General features: G+C 58.0%; 1 protein-coding gene across 10 annotated transcripts in view; it reads left to right on the top strand.

Moving 5' to 3' along the window:
• The first annotated feature begins 1,310 nt into the window (after positions 1–1,310).
• Positions 1,311–18,833, top strand: part of Znf185 (zinc finger protein 185 with LIM domain) — a 58,127-nt gene continuing 40,604 nt past the window's right edge. For 2 of the 10 annotated variants that reach the window (XM_013151503.3, XM_063246544.1), the window contains exons 1-10: positions 1,311–1,481; positions 12,494–12,571; positions 12,702–12,825; positions 13,161–13,244; positions 15,167–15,205; positions 15,291–15,368; positions 15,863–15,952; positions 16,593–16,679; positions 17,308–17,394; positions 17,704–17,742. In XM_013151503.3, coding sequence (XP_013006957.1) covers positions 12,538–12,571; positions 12,702–12,825; positions 13,161–13,244; positions 15,167–15,205; positions 15,291–15,368; positions 15,863–15,952; positions 16,593–16,679; positions 17,308–17,394; positions 17,704–17,742 — 662 coding nt within the window. In that variant the 5' untranslated portion in view covers positions 1,311–1,481; positions 12,494–12,537. The remainder of the gene's footprint in view (positions 1,482–12,493; positions 12,572–12,701; positions 12,826–13,160; positions 13,245–15,166; positions 15,206–15,290; positions 15,369–15,862; positions 15,953–16,592; positions 16,680–17,307; positions 17,395–17,703; positions 17,743–18,833) is intronic. The other 8 variants (XM_013151493.3, XM_013151496.3, XM_063246545.1 and 5 more) reach the window with 7 other exon arrangements.

An 18,833-nucleotide genomic window follows, 5' to 3' on the forward strand; every position in this document is an offset into this window, starting at 1 on the left:
TTTAGAATATTCACCGGCCCCTCAGGGAGGCATGGAGGTGTACCCCTTCCATCCGTGTCTGGTGCCCTGGCCTTCAACGAATGCACCTCCACTCACAGTTGTAATGTGTTCTTACCTTCCACGCTGACTCCTTCCCGGGCGGGCCTAGCCCTGTCTGCCCACTACATTTCTATCTAACTGAGCTGCCTGTAACATCGGCAGTAAGTGTGCTGAGAAGAGAAGACACACAGTGATCTGGGAACAGGGGACTGTGTGAGTGCGCTGCAGCACGCGCACGGGAACACTAGGTTCATCTTAAGGACTTTGGCTTTGATTCTGAGAGCAAGGGAGGCCACAGAAGGATTTGAGCAAGGGAGCACTGTGTCCATGGCTGCAAGCCCCTGGAGGGCGGAGGGAGGGGAGCCCCAAGGCAGGGAAAGTAGCAAGCGGGCTGGGCTACAACCGACAGCCCAGGTTCCCGGCTACAGGATTGGCTAGACCTGAGGGAGGAGGACTTGGTCTTCCACCTTTTGATGGAATCGTCCTGACAGGTCAGCTCTGACCTGCTCTTATGCCATCTCTTGGGGTGGCCTACGTGTCCCTTCCACCTGGCCTCCCAGACAAGTGAAGAGGATCATTTTGGTGGCCTCGCCCCAGCCCCCAGTCCACCGCTGTGCACCCAGCGAGGGCGGGACCACTCCGGATGAGTGCTGCGTGCCCCACTGCATTGGCTCTGGGGTCTTCAGCGTCTCTTGGCCCAGTCCGCTAGGTGCCCCATTTGCTGTGTCCTGGGCGCCCGAGTCACCCAGGGTGGCCTTCCACGGAGCGGGTTTCCGGCGCTGCCAAATCTGCTCTTTCACTTTTTTCTCCTCCTTCCCAGCCCGGTCCTCCAGACTTCCTGGATGATCTCAGTCCCGGCCCGGCCCCTCCCCGCCCTGTCTGGGATCTCCATCTGTAAAATGGATCTAGCAACGGTAGTTCTCTCCAGCATCTGTACAAGTCGTTGGCCCCGCGCCAGGGCCGCATCGTCGGGCGGACGCGGCAGGACCGGGCGGGAGCCGGGAGCCGGGAGCCAGAACCCGGGGAAACGTGCCGGGAGGTTCCCAGCCGCCCCCCGCCCCCCGCCTCCCGCGGCTCGCCCAGGGCTCGGAGGGCAGCGCGGCCTCGGTTTCTCCCACGGCCCCGGGCGGAGCGGGCCGGGAAGTGGGGCGGGCCGAGGCTACTGGCGGGAGAATGCGCGGAATGTGCCAGGCTCCTCTACCTACCCCAGGAGAGGGCAGAGGAAGGGGGCCGGCCGAGGGGAGGGGCGAGGGGCGAGGCTCCCGGCCGGAGAAAACCTGTTTGTTCTCCTGCGGGCGGAGCCCAGTCCGAGCCTCCGAGCCTCCCTGCGCGCTGCCCGCTGCGCCCCGAGCCCACCGCCCCACCCTGCCTGGGCGCTGCCTACCCGAGGGAGCCCGCGCCCGCGTCCCGCGCCCACCGTAAGACCCGGGCACCTGCGCCAGGTAGGGCTGTCGGGTTGCCGTCGGATGCGGCCCGGCAGGGAGGCAGTGAGGGCCTCCCACTCCGTGCCCAGCTGGGGACAAGTCGGGTCCTGCCTCAGTTTCCCCTCCATAACCCTCAGCCGCGCAAATATGCCTACTCGGGTTCCCTTCAAGAGGCAGTTCTCTTGGCTTCCACCCTTTCCGCTGTGAATGAAGAGACTAAAAGAGGGGTGGAGGAGGCCTGTGTACCCAAGGCAAGTGGCCCCCCTGCTGTCCTGGTCCTCTCGTCACTTTTCCTAGAAGAGATCCTTTGATGGTTGCTCAGTGGCAAGAGGGGGCAGAGCAATCCAAAAGTTGCTGCTGCATAAACCAGGGAAGCTCAGACCACCCAGTACCCTGTGTCCATTCCATAGAGGAGAAAACTGAGAGCCAGAACCCTTGGCTGGTGGCTCACGCTGGGCATGTGCTGGGCAGAGGACGATCTGAGAGGGGCCATGGGGAAGGGAAATGCTGCAGCTCAGATAGAATGCGCCAAATCTGGTGTCTGTGGTGTTATCAACGGGATCTGCAGTGCCCAGCTCTGTTGCGAGATTGTTTTGTCCTCTTTGGAAAGGCAGAGCGATACCTCACCTTAGAGGTAGGTTGGAATCTCAGGTCCTCCTGTCTGCTCTTACTTCCGAGCTGGGGGTCTAATGGGCGACATGCTAGGCCATCTCCTGTCCAGGGCAGCCTGGCTTTCCAAGGAGCTGTGAGATGGGGCTCTGGGACCTCAGTGGTGCTGCTGGTGGAGCTGTGTCCTCCCCTAGCTGTTGGAACTCAGCCCAACCCTGTGGGGTGCTGTGGCATCTCAGGACCCAGAGTCGGCAGAGGGCAGGAACTCTACCTATGCTGGTGCCTGAGAAACATCCTCTCCCACCCCACTGGGTGCTGTTCAAGGCTCCTGACACAAATCATAGTCTTCCTTGGTCTCATAGCTCTTGGGACTTCTTGTCATGGTGACTGGCTGGGGACAGGAAGCAGGGACCCACTGGCTGTTGGGCTCAAACAGTGGGGAGGGAGCTCTGGGTTAGAGAACCCAGCCACCTCCCCAGCTGCATGCTAGTGTGAAGGGATGCTGAGGAAAGTCTCATCTGAAGCTGCAGAGCCAACTGGGAGGCCAGCAAGTGGCCGGGACACAGATGCACAGACCGAGATGGCTTTCTGAGGACTATGGTGCTCACATCATGCCAGAGCAAAAGGAACAGAGCCATCTTACCTGCCTGCTCCTTCCACCAAGAAGCAGCAGGTGGAGCTGGCAGAAGGTGGCACCTAGTAGGTGCCTCAGATCTGTTCGCTTCCATGACTCAGTGACAGGAGCAGCCTGTGACCACCCAGGGTACTGAAGCTCTGGGTGGCATAAAAATATTAGGGGTGCCCCACGCCCAAAGCAGGGGAGCAGCCCTGGCTGGACAGGTCAGGGCAGGCTTCCTGAAAGAAGGGAGCTTGGGAGGAGGAGGAGGAGGAGGAGGAGGAGGAGGAGGAGGAGGAGGAGGAGGAGGAGGAGGAGGAAGAGGAGGAGGAGCTGTGCAGCTACCAGGGCAGCTTGCATGCTATTCAGGGCTGCTCAGGTCTAACCTTTGCTGTGCTCCTGAAAGAGCAGAGCCAGTTCTTAGCCTCTGGCCAGAGCTGGGCAGCGAGGGCTGGAAGAGAAATGTGCCCTGCACCTGGCCCAGAGGAGTGGCGGTCTCCCCAGGGAGACAGGTGAGCCACTCAATGAGGAGCTGCTCTCTGAACGGAAATGGCAGCTCAAGTCCAGATCCCAGACGAAGCCTTCCTGACTCAGCCTGCTTTGTGTGCTTGTCTTTCTGCCCAGTGCCCCCACAGCCTCCTGAAAGAGAGATCTAGCCGGGCAGGAACTTGGGGCCCGCCCGGCGCTGGGCCTGGAAGCTGGCCAAAGTAGGCATCAGCACCTGTTCCCTGAGCTGTCTTTAGTTACATGCCAAGGGAACGCCCCCAGTTCCAGCCCAATGCATCTGGCAGCCGGAAGCCTGCCTGCCTGGTTTCCCACCCAGACTTCCACAGGTCACTGATCCCTTTGGTCTGCATCTTGCAGCCCATAGCCTACACCGTGCCAGGTCACCTGTAACACAAGCTAACCTACTGCTTGCCAAGCCCTGGGGCCACCTTTGGTGCCAGTCCCCTGGTGGCATGGGACCAATGCCTGGGAAGAGGAAAGCTACTTTCTGGGACTCCACTACCCTGGGCTTTTATACCCCCTCTGCACCCAGCTCCACCGTGCCCACAGACATGTGGCCGGTGCCCCCTGGGCACAGGAGACTCATGGTGGGGCAGCTGGTAGGGTGTGTGGCAGGGGAGGCAGTGTTTGGACAGCCGAGTGGCTCAGAGGATGCCCAGCTTGGCAAACATCTAGCTGTGTGACCCTGAGCCCACCATGCTGCTGCCTGAGCTCTCGCTTCTGTGCAGGGAAGGGCGGCGATGCCAGCCCGAGATCCTCTGTTTTGTTTTTGTTTATCTTCAATAAACTGATGTCATAGGCAGGTTATAAGAACAAGGCAGAGAACTTCTCAATCCTTGAGGCTGGGGACACTTTGCACAGTCCTTCCCTCATGTGGGGCTATGGAGGGGACAGGAGGTGGGTGGGCCAGTTCAGTTTTCCAAAAGGAAACTGAGGCACAGAGAGGGACTTGACTTGCTCCAGTACCATTTGAGGCTTACAAATGGAGCCAGGTTTGCTTCTCTCAAAGACACATGGAAGCATTTGGCGGGCACTCTCTGATCCCATTCCCTGCTGGGTACCAGGGCACTGGGATGACCAAGAACTGTGGGTGCAGACAGGGAAGAGTAGGGACAGGGCTGGGTGGAGAAAAGACTGAAAAGGCAAAGGACAGGAGTGACCCTTTGAGTGTTGTTCTCCAGGACCGGAGTGCAGATTCCGACGCAGAGGTGGGAGGCCCGAAGGGATCTTTGGTCTGAGCAGATGACCCAGGGGATTTGGCTCTAGGCTTTTCCCACGGGGAGTGTGCTCGCTCCCCATTTCCGGAGGGGATGGGAACTGGAAAGGGCTTGCCTAGGCCTCAGTAGGAGGTGGGCGTTCCGCACCCACTCTTTAATGCCTGCCAAGGGCCCCTCTTCCCCCGCAGAGCTGCCCTTGGGGCTGCTGCTGGTGGCCAGAGAGGGCTCCAGAGAACTCCTAGTCTCTAGGATCATGGTGAGCTGGGCCAGGCTGCTGCTGGTGGCCCCGATGTCCCTCCCCAGGCACTGTGTCTAGCCCCTGGCCCCGGCCCTGTGACTGTTGGTTTAGCATGCCACTTTCTGATGACTAAGTTGGTTTCCCACAGAGCTTGATGTGGCCAAGGGCTGCAAGGGAGAGAACAGCTACAAGGACTGCAGTCACAGCCACGGGGATTCCTGCTCAAAGTGCTGACATCAGGCGCTGCGCTTCAGACTGTGGGGGAAAAGCCACAACAAAACCCGAAGGGCAGGATTGCTGCGGGCTCTGCCAGCGGAGCTCCGACTCATGCCTTCATACCTCAGGACCCAAGCCAAGCGCAAGGGCGCCTCCTTGGGAACTGCAGCGCTCTGGCATCGCCCCCGCCCCCGGGGTGGCTGGCCCTTCCTCCAGCTCCTGTCTGTCTCCAGGCGCTAAGCCTGGCCCTGGGCTTTGAGGCTCTGGGGAAAGGCTTGCTGCAGAAAGGGAAGCGTGTCCCTGGGCCAGTGCTTCTTCCCCCTCTGGGCCTGCCTGTTCTTCTGCCTCACTGGGAAGGCTGGCGCTGTGGGAGCTCCGAGCCTGGGCTGAGGGGGCGGGGTGAGAGGAAGGTCCAGGTCTCAGGGGAGGAGAGGTTTTGTTGGAGCATGGGGGGGGGCAGCTGGGCAGTTCTTCTCTTTCCTTTTGATCCTCACCTGTAAGTAGGACAAAAGCAGGTAGCTCTGCTGCTAGCTAGTGTTACTCAGGGCCAGGTGAGGGTGACTTCCTGTCACTGATCCTGCTCTGGCAGAGGCCAAGCAGATGGCGGCTGTGAGGAAGTGCGCTATTCCAGGGGAAAGGGGGGGCGCGGTGGGGGGAGAGAAAGAATTGGGGTGGGGTGGCTCTGACTCCTGAGCTCTTCTGGCCCCTATTGGCTGCCTGGTCTGAGATGGCACCTCTGAGACACTGAGATTGGTGTTGGGACCTTCGCTGCAGAGGCAACTGGGGAGCAGGGCGCATCCCTTGTCATGGTCCTGCTGGCAAAAGGGGAGCCTGGTAGCAAATGGGAAGAGCTCCTATGGAGGGCCAGGGTCCTGTGTGGGGCGATAGGGTCCCCTGATGTCCCCAGGCCCCCGCAGAGACATCTCTGAGGGCAATTGCTTGCATCCAGCCCTCGTAGGGCCAGCAGGCAGACTCAGGAGGAAACGTGGCCCCTGGCAGTGGCGATCACCGAGGCTGACGTTTCCCACCAGGCCGTTAGCCCCCACCACCGCCACTTGGAGAGGGAGCTGGCCCGCCTCAGATAGCTTCCTCCCAGGGCAGACGCCAAGAAGTCTAGATTGTGGGGTACTGGGGGTGGGATGGGGAGAGGTGAAATTCCAGACTTTTATGCAGAAGTCATTTACTTGTAAAGCCCATTTACCAACGCCACCCCTGTGGGTTCTTTTTCCATATTACACGCTCTCCCTTCGCAACCCGGGAGTTTCTTCCAGCTCTTTTTTCCACTTGCTGTGCCTTCTTCCTGCAGCCTCCTTGGCCTCCAGGCAGGCGCCCAGGAACTGGAGCCCTCCGGGCAGTAGTTTTGTGGTCCTTGGAGAGGGGCTTGGGCCGTGGCTCCTGGCAGACCAGGGTGTCAGACATGACCCAGCTGCTCAGCTGTGGCTCTGCACTGGCCCTGCTGAGGTCTCTAAGTCCTCTCCCAGAGCCCCCTGCCCCTCTGCTCTGGCATCTCTAGGAGCGGCAGCAGCAGCAAGGTGCCTCTTCTGTCTTCTCCTGCAAAAGGAGCAGCTGGCTGCTGCGGGGGTCCCAGTGCTGGAGACTGGGAAGCATGGGCCCTGGCCACAAGAGGCTGCTTCCTAAAATGAGATATTTCATCATTCCGGGCTCTTTTTATTACAGGGTACTGGGAATTAAACCCAGAAGTACTCTAGTATCCCTGAGCTACTTTTCTGGCCCTTATTATTATTATTATTTTTTTATTTTGACACAGGGTTCTTGCCCAGTTACCTAGGCTATCTACGAACTTGTAATTCTCCTGCCTCAGCTTCCTGAGCAGCCCAGACTAGTTGTGCGGCCCTTTGCTCCTAGTCATGTCAGTCCTTTTGGCCTCCTCGGACCATGCTTAGGTCAGCCTGGGAGCGAACAGAGTGGGCTAAGTGCAGGTGTTGAGAAAGGACTAGATGAGGGCGGGTGAGCAGGGAGTGGACGTTGCATCCTATTGCACTCCAGGCCTGGGATTGTGCAGAGGCCCCTGAGCCTTTCCCAGCCCAGCAAGCCATAGCTACAGCCTGGCATCGCATTTCCTGCAGAAGCCTCCAGGGGGAGCCGCCACTGGAGCCAGGCCTCTTCTTGGGCCTCTGAGGCCCACACAGCCAGGGCAGAGCTGCTGCTCAGCCATGCGCAGATGTGCTATTCCACAGCCCCTGCCTTCCCCAAGTGGGCAGGTGCAGGGGCTCAGGAGCATTTGGGGAGCATTGGGAGGATTTTCCCCAAGGCCACCATCCTCCCACTGGCACCAGTTAAATTAGGGCAGACGGAGCCTTCACTCTAGAGTACCTTGGAAACGTGGCTGGACATTGGCCAGCAGTCGGCCCTTGGACTGGGCAGTTCCGTTCTTGACGACTTCACCCCAGTGGTCCCTTGCCGCATCTGTATTGGGCCACTGGGCTATCGCTCTTGCCCTATGCTGACTCCTAACCGATACCTGAGGGGCCTGCCCAGAGCTGAGCTGCACCGTGTGCCTCTAAGAAAGAGACAGAGCCATCGTGATCCCAGTGAGCCTGGCTGCTCTAAGGGCCCATGGGCTGGTCAGGCCAGGATCGGGCCCCACAGGAGGGAAGGGGAGTTGGGCTTCTGTGTAGCTCCTGGCTGCGAAGCAGTACGAGTCATCTGTGGAAAGCCTTTCCCTGCACCTCTGCTCCTCCTCTCTCCCTCTGTAGCAGGAGGTCCCTGCCTGGAGTCGGCACCCCTCTCTGCGAAGTATAGGAGCCATCTCGTTCCCCTGCCTGCCCATCACTCACCCTGCTTTCTCCGCTAGCCTAAGCATTTAGCACAGACAGCCAGTGCCAGGGTCCAGGGCCCTGGGGCCTGAGTGGGCCCATCCCATCTGAGGATGGGCTGTGGGTTAGCCAGGCTCGGCCTGCTGGCTTTTCTGTCTCCCTCACCCTGTCTTTGGCAGTAGGCCAGCCCATCTCAGTGTGGTGGGCAGAGAAAATCTAGGAAAGGGAAAAGGAAGGTTCTTTCCCCTGGAACGGGCTGGCCATGGGCAGTGGCAGAACCAGATTGGAACTCGGGGCCCTAGAGAGCCACAAGGCCAGATGTCCTTCCATGCTTGTCACTCGAGGTGCTGCCCAGCCTTGAATTGGAGGCCTGGGCATGGTCAGCAGGAGGTTGGCCCCTCGGTCAGCCCCCTTGACCTCACTCCCCCAGCGCTCCTTCCTCTAGTGCCGTGGCTTCCGCTTCCTTCCATGTTTAGTGCAGCATGACCAGGAATGCCACTGAGCTGTGTCTCTGAGCAAGGGAGCAATGATCTGAGTGTGTGTGTGTGGGGGGGGGGGCTATGAAACTTCCTGTGGGTTACTTTAAAGGTGGCAGGGTGCCCTCTCTTGCTGTTTGTCTCCTTCTCTGTCTCCTCACCCACCAGCCAAGTGCCGTGTCACTGGCTTTTGACTCCCCCAGCTCTGCCTAGCATGTGGCAATCTGTGTGCATCAGCTTTCCCTCCGTCAGCTGCTGAGGACACTAGACTTAGTATAGCCAGGAAGTCAGGCTCCTTACTGCCCTCTCACTGGATCCCCATTTCTGTGCAGCCAATCAGGGTGAGGGCTTCTTCCCAAGGAGGTTGCTGGGCAGACTTTTCAGAAGCCACAATAGGGCCATAGGATTTAGCTCAGCAGCAAACAGCAACTGCCTGGCAGGCTCCTGAGTTGGATTCCTGGTACAAAAAAAAAAAAAAAAAAAAAAGAAGAAGCCACAGTAGTAGGGAGGAAAGTGGAGAGGAAACGTACTCATTGGCATTCAGAGGCCATCTGAACTCAGACAGGGTTGTCCCCATTCCCTCCATCCAGCCCTGTCAGGGACAGTTTACCTGGCTACTTTCCTCACAGCCTGTCTGCTCCAAGTCACCTCTGCAGTGTATGGTTTTGCTCTGAGTTGGCACTCCGTAGGAAGGTCAAATCTGCGGGGGCTCCATGGTGTGCCGTGAGGGAAAGTTGTTGTGGAAGGTGTCACATAAGCCAGTCATTCCTTTGGCGGCCCAGGCCAAGTTCTAAGCAGAATGATACAACAAATATCAAAGAATCAGAAGGGTTTTTTTTCAGTCAAGATAGAAATGGGGCCTGTGGTACTGGAAAGGTCAACAGAATGGGTGATGTGACTAAAAATGTTCTCATGTGGGCCATTTGGGAGATGAAGACAGCCAACCTGTGCCATGAGGTGGAAAATTCCAGAAAAGTGGCACATGTATTACTTGGGAGAGTACTCTGCCAAGAGGAGAGCCAGTTAGTGGTTCTAGAGGTTTGGTGGTTTGTACCACTGTACAGGTGAGGAGGTCCAGGCACTTAGGGAGGAGAAGCAGAGATATATGTGAGCAGAAGTCACAGCTCTCAGATGGGGCAACCTCTCGAGATATGACGGTTGATGGGTGGGGGTGGCCCAGGTTCAGAGAGGAGGAAGAGTGCAAGGGCAGGTAGGTGCTGCGGACGGAACATGGGCTCTTCACCTTGTCCGAGTGAGCGGGATTTCAGTCTCAGAAGTTTCTCTCTGTTTCTCCTCTCTGACTCTAGCACAAGGCATGAGCAGAGAGCTGGTGTGTTGGACTTGGCGGGGGATGGTGCAGGGCTGTGGATGACCAGGGACCACTCCCTCCTGTGGGGTTCTAGCTCATGTGTGTGGAGGCCTCCCTCGGCGGCTGGACCGCTCAGGCTGGTCCCAGTCTGAAGAACCCTGTCCTCAGTAAGGAGGTTCACCTCAGAGGCCAAGGGCCAGGGGACTGGCAGCAGGTGTGCCTGGGCCATTTGAATCCTGTCCCTTTGCCCCAGGGAGCATTTTGTTGGGCATCCAGTGCGCGTGGGGTTAGCAGGTACCAGTGCAGGCCAGAACTTAGATCCCTGGGAGAGAGGCCCCGGGCCAGTGGAGTGAGGGTGGAGGTGTGCTGAGCACCTACAGGCTGCTGATGCGCTGCCTGCCTTCCGGAGCAAGCCCTGGGCTGCATGCACAGGGGGTGCTCACTCTGGGGGTGTGTGCTGGGGGCCTCGCCAAAGGAGGAATCTTCTGGTAGTGCAGCTCAGAATGGAGTGCACCCCAGGGAGGCTGGCGAGGCTGGGAAGCAGACCCTGGCGCTTCTCCTGAGGCTGCTTGAATTCCCTTCTGCTAACTATTGCCTTAAAAGCGCTGGGCAGGCAGGTCCCGTGACACTGCTGTGGGTCTGTAAGGATTCACTAGCCATGCTTGTCAGTGCCAGCTATCCTGCTGCCCAGGTCCCCTGGGCCTCTGTACCTTTCCCTTGCCTGAGGAGTTTGCCCCCAGTCTTAGAAACAGTTAAACCCCATCAGGAGGTGAATGCAGAGAGAGCTGATGGGACCAAGTGACATTAGGGGCCAGGGAAGGTTGTGGGAGGGAGGCTGTGCAGACGGAGACAGGAGGACCAGGGAGGAGCACAGCCAGGGAGGAGCACTGGCCTGACCCAAGCCTGGAGGGGGAGGGGTGGGAAGCGGAGGGGGAAGCCAGCGCTCAGGCTGGAACAGAGATACAAGAGCCATTTGTCAGTCCACCTGATAGAGGCTTGTCACATTAAATGCTTCCTGTCCCAAAGAGCTACACTACTATTTGGTCTACAGTGGCAGTGACCTTACTGACCCTTCAGATACTGTCCCATCGAGAAAAGAAATTTGACTTCTGGTCATAGCCAGTCCTAAAGGAAAGGCGCCAATGCGAAACACCAACCCTGGTCCTTCTCTGTCATGTGTCCTTGTCCCTTGGGCCCAGGAGCTGGCAGTAGCCACTCTGTTCAAGTGTGTATGTTCTACGCATGTGCGAGTGTGTCCTGGTTCGAGAAGTGGGCTCCTTGTAGTGCACGCTCGCAGGAAGCTTCTGGCAAGGTGTGGCTTTGAGGTGCCCAGCACAGTGGGAAGGAACCTAAAAGCCCAGTCCAGAGCCAGGGGCTGAGGCCTGGAGAAGGTGAGGGATTCCGAAAGGCCTGGAAGTCAGAAGCAACAGGAGACCAGGCTTCGGGGCCCGCCCACAGGCTCCGATTGCCTATGGGATGGGGCCTATGGGATGGGGCAGTTGGGCCAGGGCTCTGCTGGGCGGGGGGCGCTCCCATCTGCTGTGATGAAGTGCAGTTCCTGGCACACAGCAGCAGGCTTGGGCTGCCTGGGCCGCTCTTTCGGGGCAGTTTATAGGAGCGTCAACTCTTGCTGACGTGGTGAGTTTGGTTTGGTCTGGCTCCCTTTAGAGTGCTCCTGATTTCCACAGAAGTACATCCAGGCCCTGCCAAGTGGCATAGTACCAAGCTGCTCAGAGCTGTGGCCTGGAGGGACCCAGAGGGTGGCAGACTCTGGCCAGGAAGGCTGCCCTGCAGCAGGGCTGTGCCGGCACAGGGGGCCTGCTTCCTGATGTGCCCACCCACCAGAGCCTCCAACCCCTCCCTGGAGGCCTGAGCTAAGCTGTGGCCACTCAAGGCAGCTACCAGATCTGCAGCCTGGACCCTTTGTTTCCCTGTGGCTCTGGGGCGCTCCCAGCCCAGAAAGTTGATCTCCTCACTCAGCCCTCAGAGCACCATAAAGGCCCCAGAGAAGACTCCAGGCTGGCCCCGATGGCCCCACCCACAGGCTGTGGAGGGGACAAGGAAGGAGAAACATCCTCGTACTTGTTGAGGACCGCTGGCCATCTCCCTTCCAGCAAAGCCAAGTTAAGAGTCGCAGCTGCTTAGCTCCTCTCCAGCTACCCAAAGGGCCTACCTGTTTTCACAGCAACCTTAAAATTACTCCAAAATTAAAAGCTTATTCTACAAATGAGCAAAATGAGGCATCCCAGAGAGGTTAGCTGACCTGCCAAGGTCCTTCCAAGAGCTTCTGAGGAACGCAAAAGATAGTCCAACCCCAAAGAACTTGCTTCCCCAAGCACGTGGCTTCCTCCTGGGCCACCTGACACCCATGAAGGTGTTCTGCTTGTGATGCACTCTGACCCCACCCTCTGAATCCAAGGGTACTGGCCCAATACCTCCCAAACCTGTGTGACAGTGTGGCGGCTCGGAACCCAGCTGCTCGCACTCCCTGGGACGTTCAGAGCCTGCCCTCACTAGTGACCCACTTGAGCAGATGGTCCCTGGCAGCCTGCAAGCAGCCCTGGGCAGATGGGTGGATGTGTCCCCTGGCAGTGGCAGGTCCAGCAAGTGCTTGCACCGTGGCTTCCATCCTCCATTTGGGAGTCTACCTCCAATGCCCGAAAGAAAGACTGAATGACCTTTGTGTGCTGGGGACCACACAGTGATCAAATTAGTCTGTTTTATGTCTCTATAGTCCTATAGGACCTAATGCCGGAGGACGAGTATTTTACAGAGAAAAGATATTGACTTAGCTTCCTGTTCTGGAGGTTCGGAGGTATAGGACTGGCATCCATGTGGCTCTGGTGAGGGCCTCTTGGTTGATAGCAGGAAAGCATGTAGACAGGGCAGGGCCAGGCTCACTCTTTGATAAGAACCCACTCCCACAAGTGAGCCAGGGTCCCGTGAATTCCTTCCTAGACCAGCGTTCCTGTGACCTAATTATTGTTCATTAAGCTCTGCCTTTGAGACCCCAGCTACAGCACAACAGTGACTCACAAGCCTTCTGTGCCTTCCTGTGCCCCCAGGAGCCCCACTGGATCGACTGAGAAGGGACTGGCGGAGAAACACCATGAGTATCTCCACTCTGGGGGGCAGCCCCAAAGGTGAGGCCTGCGCCCTGCCACGTGTGCCCTGGAGGCCACGAGAGCTTGCGAGGCGGCAGCGCAGCAGCAGCATGTTGGGGAGCTGCAGAGGAGGTCCTCTTTTGAGTCTCTTCGGCCTTGCCCCTTCCAGGGAGGTCTCTGCCACCGGGAGAGGAGGAGCGCAATAATGTCCTCAAGCAGATGAAAGTACGAACCACACTGAAGGGCGACAAGAGCTGGATCACCAAGCAGGATGAGTCTGAGGCCTGCACTGTGTAAGTCCGGAGGCCTGGGGTGGCAGCAGTGTCGAGGGCTGACATCATGATCTGTGGGGCTCAGGGGTACCCAGGAAGCAGAGGGGAGCTCAGCCAGGCCAGGTGGCCACAGGCTAGCCGGGGAGCACAGGAAAGGCAAGCTGGCTAAGGGCAAGCCCTGAACAAAGTCCCAGCGGGAGACACCCCCAGGTGCCAGGGTGTGCGTGCCCACGCACAGCTGCAGAGGTGAGTGGGGAAGAAGGTGAGGAGCCCATGGAGTGAGTCCCTTGGCAGGCAGCTTCCCGGATGGAAACTGTGGGGTGCAGCGGGTGGAGATCCGGGAGCTATTCTTTCAGGACCGGTGTTTTCCCCAGAGAGCTGCCCTCAGGCCGGAGTCGTGCAACTTCCTTTTCGTCACCTGGAGAGATGTCAAAGGCCAGGTAAGAAGCTCTGGTGCCCTGGTGGCCTGCAGGCAGGCCTCGTTACTTTGCTGCAGCGTAGGACAGTCCCTGTGGCAGGGAGAGGCGGGTATTACCCAGGAGACAGATGGGTTCTTGCACGCTGGCTCCAGTTGTGGCCTAGTCCACAATGCGCGAATCTCTGTTTTGAAGACATTTCCATAAAATGTCCAGGGAGCCTCTGAGGTACCAGCTTGCTCTTTGCCACAGCTACTGACAATTGGTGGCAAGTCCACTGTGGGGGCTCCTGGGGTGGTGGTAGAGGTCATGACAGCCCCTGACCCACCAGGTGGCCTCCAGTCACCATGGTCTTGCCTGTCATGCCTACAAACTGCCATGTCCTGTGGTGAAGACCCAGGCTCTCTCTCTTCAGGGAACTGACATCCCTTTGACGGACACAGGCACCACTCATGTAAAGAGACAAAGACAAAATAGAGGCTTGCGAATTGGGACGGGTGCTATGGCTAAGGCTGGCAAGAATTCAGGGGCCATCTCATTTAGGGACAGTATATTCTTCACAGAGCTGGTTGACTTTGGGGGATGCAATTCGCAGCTGGGGCTTTGGTTTGGGGTGCTGCTGTAGGCAGGGTTTGCAAGGAAAATGATTTAATAGAGGACATATAATTTATAGCACTATTTTGTAGTAGTTACCCAAAGAGTAAAACACAAAAAGTGCAGAAAATCTGTCCACACTGAAGACCCTTAAAACATCCAGCTGAGGGCCCAGATCCCATGGCAACATCCTGCATGAGTCCAGCTGGAGAGCTGGAGCCCATGGCAATGTTCCCAATGGGTCCAACTGGGACCCTAGAACCCATGGCAATGTCTCATGCAAGTGTGTTTCACGGATCTGTGCTGGGAAAGCCCAAAGGTCAGCAGTGGAAGCCAGAAAGTCTGTGGCAGCAGGATGAAGGATCTGTGCCAACAGGCTGAGGGTTCTGCACTGGAGCCAGGAAATGATGCTCAAAGTAAGCACCAGAGCTGCCCTGAAAAGTCCCACAGCCATCCTCAGTGACAATGAGGTCCCAAACTCTTCCAAGCGTAACAGCTGAGTTCACGTCAGGAAGCCAGGGTGACAAGCTCCTCCAGGAGGCAACGGCCTGCTCTCTTCCCCTCTGGAGCCAGGAAGCCGTAAAGTAAGGGCCAGAGCTCCCCCAAAGTGAACCGCAGCCATTCTCAGTGACAAGGTCCTGAGCTGACAAAAACAGCTAAGTTCACATCAGGACAGAAGCTCGATAAGCTCTCCCAGGAAAGCCACTGGCAGCAGCAAAGCCCACACCAGCAGAAGAACCAACAGCACCATCTTGGCCCCCAGTTCTCTTTTTATGCTGTTGGCAGTGACCCTCAGGTGGGCTGTCCACACCAGTGCCACACTGATTCAGTTCAGCTGGGCATTACTGCCCCGTAGTTGTCTGTCCACCACAGTGCATTCGGAAAGGCCATCCTGAGGCGTTGGAAGGACACTGCGGCTGCGTAGGGAAGAAGCCTGGGGCCCCCGTCAGGGAACCTCTGGCCTGAAGCAGGTTGGCTGTGGGAGCCGAAGCCAGCAGGCTGTCAGCGCTCAGAGTTGAGAAGAGCTCCGCCTTGGAAATGCCAGGGCAGGGAGAAGCTGGACTTGGAAGGGGACCCCTCTGCAGGTGTGCGACCTGCTTGGAGTCAGGGCCATGCTGGGCCTCGCCAGAGCGAAGTTGGCTGCAGGTGCTCTCCCCAGGGGAGAAGGGAAGCAGGTAGAGAAGGGCTGGCAGCCGGGCTCCGGACGAGCGGGCCGCTGACGCCCTGTTTCTGCTGTCATGGAACCCCCAGCAGCTAGCTGCTTTGGTCGTAGTTAGGGGCAAGATGAAGCAGGGTGGCCCGAGCCTCCAGCGAGACCTGGCTTCACTTTGCATACCCTTTCCCCTCCGCAGGTCTCCAAGTGCCAGGGCATCCACTGGTTACATCATCCGGTAAGTGACCGTGGGAGCTCGCCTGCCTTCCCGTGCCAGCTGGGCTGCACCCTGACTTCTCAGCGTCTCCTGGGCTCTCTCCTAGGGGGGTGTTCACCAAGCCTATAGACAGCTCGTCCCAGCCTCAGCAGCACTTTCCCAAGACCAATGGCGCCCCAAAAAGGTACTATCATGGGTGACTCATGGGAAGGTCACAGAGTCAGGCCCAGGGTTGTGATGGAGAGGGGATCTGGCTTGCCTGGGTTGGGGAACTGCTCTGACTGGCTCCGGTCAGTGGGACAGAGGCATGGGGAAGAAACCGGGAGGTCTTGGTCCAGACCGCGCAGCTGGCACCCTGCCAACAGCATAGATCTGTCTGAGCGCCTTGGCATCCGCGCAACTGGGGCTTCATCAGAAAGGAAAGGTCACAGGGGTTGGGGGATAGAAAGCAGACCCAGGCAAGTGCCTGGCAGGCTTTTCCCTGGGGCTCAGCCCGGGCTGCCCGTCTGTGCATGCAGGCATGGGACTGTGCCGATCAGGACCCTGGCAACGCTGAATGCAAACCGCAAAATCTCCCAGCGCCCCGGGCCAACTGTCACATCCCTAGTGGGGCACATGGACAAGTGTGGGGGCGAGAGGGGCAGTAGGTGGACACATGGACACTTCTTGCCTTTCCAGTGCTGCTGGTCTGATGAAAGCAGCTAACACAGGTCCGCCCCGCTCCTCCATCTCTGGCTACAAGATGACCACGGAGGATTACAAGAAGCTGTGAGTATGTGTTTCTGACCCAACTCAGCCTCTCCTCTGACACTGGGCCTGCTGAGGGCAGCTGGCCACTTGCCTCTGAGCACAGTCTGGGGAGCGCAGCTCTTATGAGTGGCCTGCCAGGGCAGCTGTGGCCTGGTACCCACCAGAGGGGCAAAAGCTGGGCCGAGGTCCTGCTGACACTGACAGGCTATTGGCCTGGGCATTTCACGCCTAAATCTGAACCATTTCATGGGTATAAATCTTCAGGTTCCCCCTGGATCTGCCTCTGAGGTCCCTTTCAGTGGCCCCATCCTGTTTGACCAAGGAAAGGGACTCCAGACAGAGCTGTGGGTTTGCGCTGGCTGTGTCTATGGGCTGCACCTCTTGGTATTATTGTGCCTTGTCCCTGTTATCCAGTGCCATGGAGCAGCTGGCAAGTCTTTCTAGGGGACTGGTGAGACTTGAACTGGGTCCTGAGGGATGGCTAGGACAGGAACAGGAGAGAGGAGTGGCTGTCACAGAGAGGGAAGTGGCAGCAACTCAGGACCGAAGGCAGCGATTCCAGTGTGCGCGAGTGGTACTGGATATCAGTGGGCCAAGTGGCTGAGGGTTGCAGCTTGTGACAGGTTGAAGAGTCACAGCCACCTCTCCCTAACCTCAGGGCGCCCTACAACGTGAGACGCAGCTCCATATCAGGAACCATGGAGGAGTTGGAGGTGCCCTTCTCTTCAGATGAGCAGAAAAGGAGGTGACAGTGCCTGCCGTGGGCATCCCCGTGGGTGGCAGAGGCCTGAATCTTTCAGCAGAACGCTGATGGCCATTGTACCATTCAGGTGACAAAGTGTAAGACACACTGGCTGTTAACAGTGGCCCATGGACAGAGGGAACAGGTGCTGTCCCATTGGTCTCCAGGCCGCCCAGTTTGGGGCGCCCTCTGAAACCCTTTCATGGGGTGCCAGGGAAAAGCTGGATTCATAGGTTCTGAGGGACTTTCTGTCAGTTTACTGCAGAGTCCTGGGAAAGTTGAACAAAAGCAGCAGTGTCAGGTGCCCTGAGCGGCCACCTGCACGGTGGCCTGTGTGTGGTGTGTGCTGTGTGCCTGTGCGCAGTGCTGGTAGAGTGCTTGTAGGCTGTGTGTGCTGGACTCCGGGCCTTTGAATGCCCCTCACCTGCCTGCTGAGGCCCAGCTGTGTGCCAGTGTCTGCCAAGCCACCTGTGGCTCAAGAACACAGCGGCCCATGCCGAAGGGCAATGCTAATGGAAGTGTCCGTGGTGGCACAGGTCCCAAGCCTGGATGGTGCTCAGGAGCTCCCTGGGTGTGGCTCCCTCACTCTCCGGGGGTGGTCCCAAGTCATCCCCACTCTGTGCTGTCCTAGATCGGAGGCCGCGAGCAGTGTGTTGAGGAAGACCACTGTGCCCCGGGAGCACTCCTACGTGCTGTCGGCGGCCCGGAAGAGCTCTGGGTGAGTGTGCTTCAGGGCAGGGTGGGAGGCCTGGCCCGAACCCAGCTCAGCGGACTGTGGCTGGCCCCGTGCTCTGGGCCACTCTGCTCTCTCCTGGGCGCCAGGCATCTTCACTGGGTAGATGGGTGGGTGATAACTACCTAAACTGAGATTCCTGGCTGCACCTTCTCAGGCCCTGAAATGCACTTTCTATGAGAGGAGGGAGGGCTGTGGGCTTCAGGGCAGGCAAGGTGCCGGCAATAGGAGAAAGAGCCGGGACCCTGGGGGGACTGCGACTTAGAGGTCACCTTTCTTTTTCCTTTCCTCTAGTCCTACCCAGGAGACACAGGCTCAATTTATTGCCAAGAGGTAAGTTGTGTCAAGGGAAGCCTTGGAGCCTGCTGCTGGCCTCTGTCACCAGGGTGTGGGGACAGGGGAGATAAGGGTGGGTGACTGCTATCCCTGACCAGGCAAAGTTGGGAGAGGCCACTCAAGCTTCTGTCTGGGGGACACATGAGCACCCTGGGGGGACTGTCTTGGCTCACGCAGTCCCAGTAGCCAATTGGGTGCAGCTTGTTGGGGAGCTCTTCTGCTTGCCACCCGGCAGGGCTGGAGCCTGACCCAGGACCAGGACCAGGGCCACCAAGAGACATGCCCTGGGAGGTGACTGTGACGCTGGAGATAAGTCTTGAAGGGTTAACAGGGTTAAACGCAGGGTGAACACCCTGTCAGGACGCTGTCCTTAGTTGCCACAGGGCACCTTCTAGGAGAGCAAAATATTGGAGGGAGAGTGAAGAAGAAACTTCTGGAAAGTTGGATTTGGTGGACCTTTAGTTGAATGGACAAGGAAAACCTTCAAAATAAGGTGTCATTGCAAACTGAGAACTGGAAACCAAGGAAAAGTGAGTGTGTCAAGTGTTGCAGGCAGAGGGCCCGGGGGCACCGAGGCCAGAGGACGGAGATGGGAAGTGGCAGGGAATGGTGTGTTCTTACCAACTGTATTGGGTTCCTGCAGCTGCTGTAACAAAGCCCCACATGCTGGGTGGCTTGGAACCAAAAATTGCTTATCTCCCAGCTTTGCGGACCAGATTTATGAGATCACAGTCCTGGCAGGGCCGCTTCCCTCTGGAGGCGCGGAGGGCGCAGACAGTCCAGGCCCCTCTCCCAGCGTCTGGTGGCTGCTGGCCGTTCTTGGTGTGCCTTGGCTTTTGTGCATCGCTCCTGTCTGTGCCTCTGTTTCTGTATGACCTTTTCTGTGTCTGTGTTCAGATTTCCCTCCTCATAGCGTGTCGTCCTGGATGTAGGAGCCACCCTAATCCACTGTGACCTCAGCTTACCTTGATTACATCTCCAAAGAGCCTATTTCCAATAAGGTCAGAGTCACAGGTTCCAGGGGACCACGAATTTGGGAAGGACACATTCAGCCCAGTACACTATCTGAATCTTGAATGGGAGTGGCT

Source organism: Cavia porcellus, unplaced genomic scaffold (assembly GCF_034190915.1).
Source record: "Cavia porcellus strain 051 isolate PalLab524CR breed Dunkin Hartley unplaced genomic scaffold, mCavPor4.1 scaffold_3, whole genome shotgun sequence".
Taxonomy (NCBI): domain Eukaryota; kingdom Metazoa; phylum Chordata; class Mammalia; order Rodentia; family Caviidae; genus Cavia; species Cavia porcellus.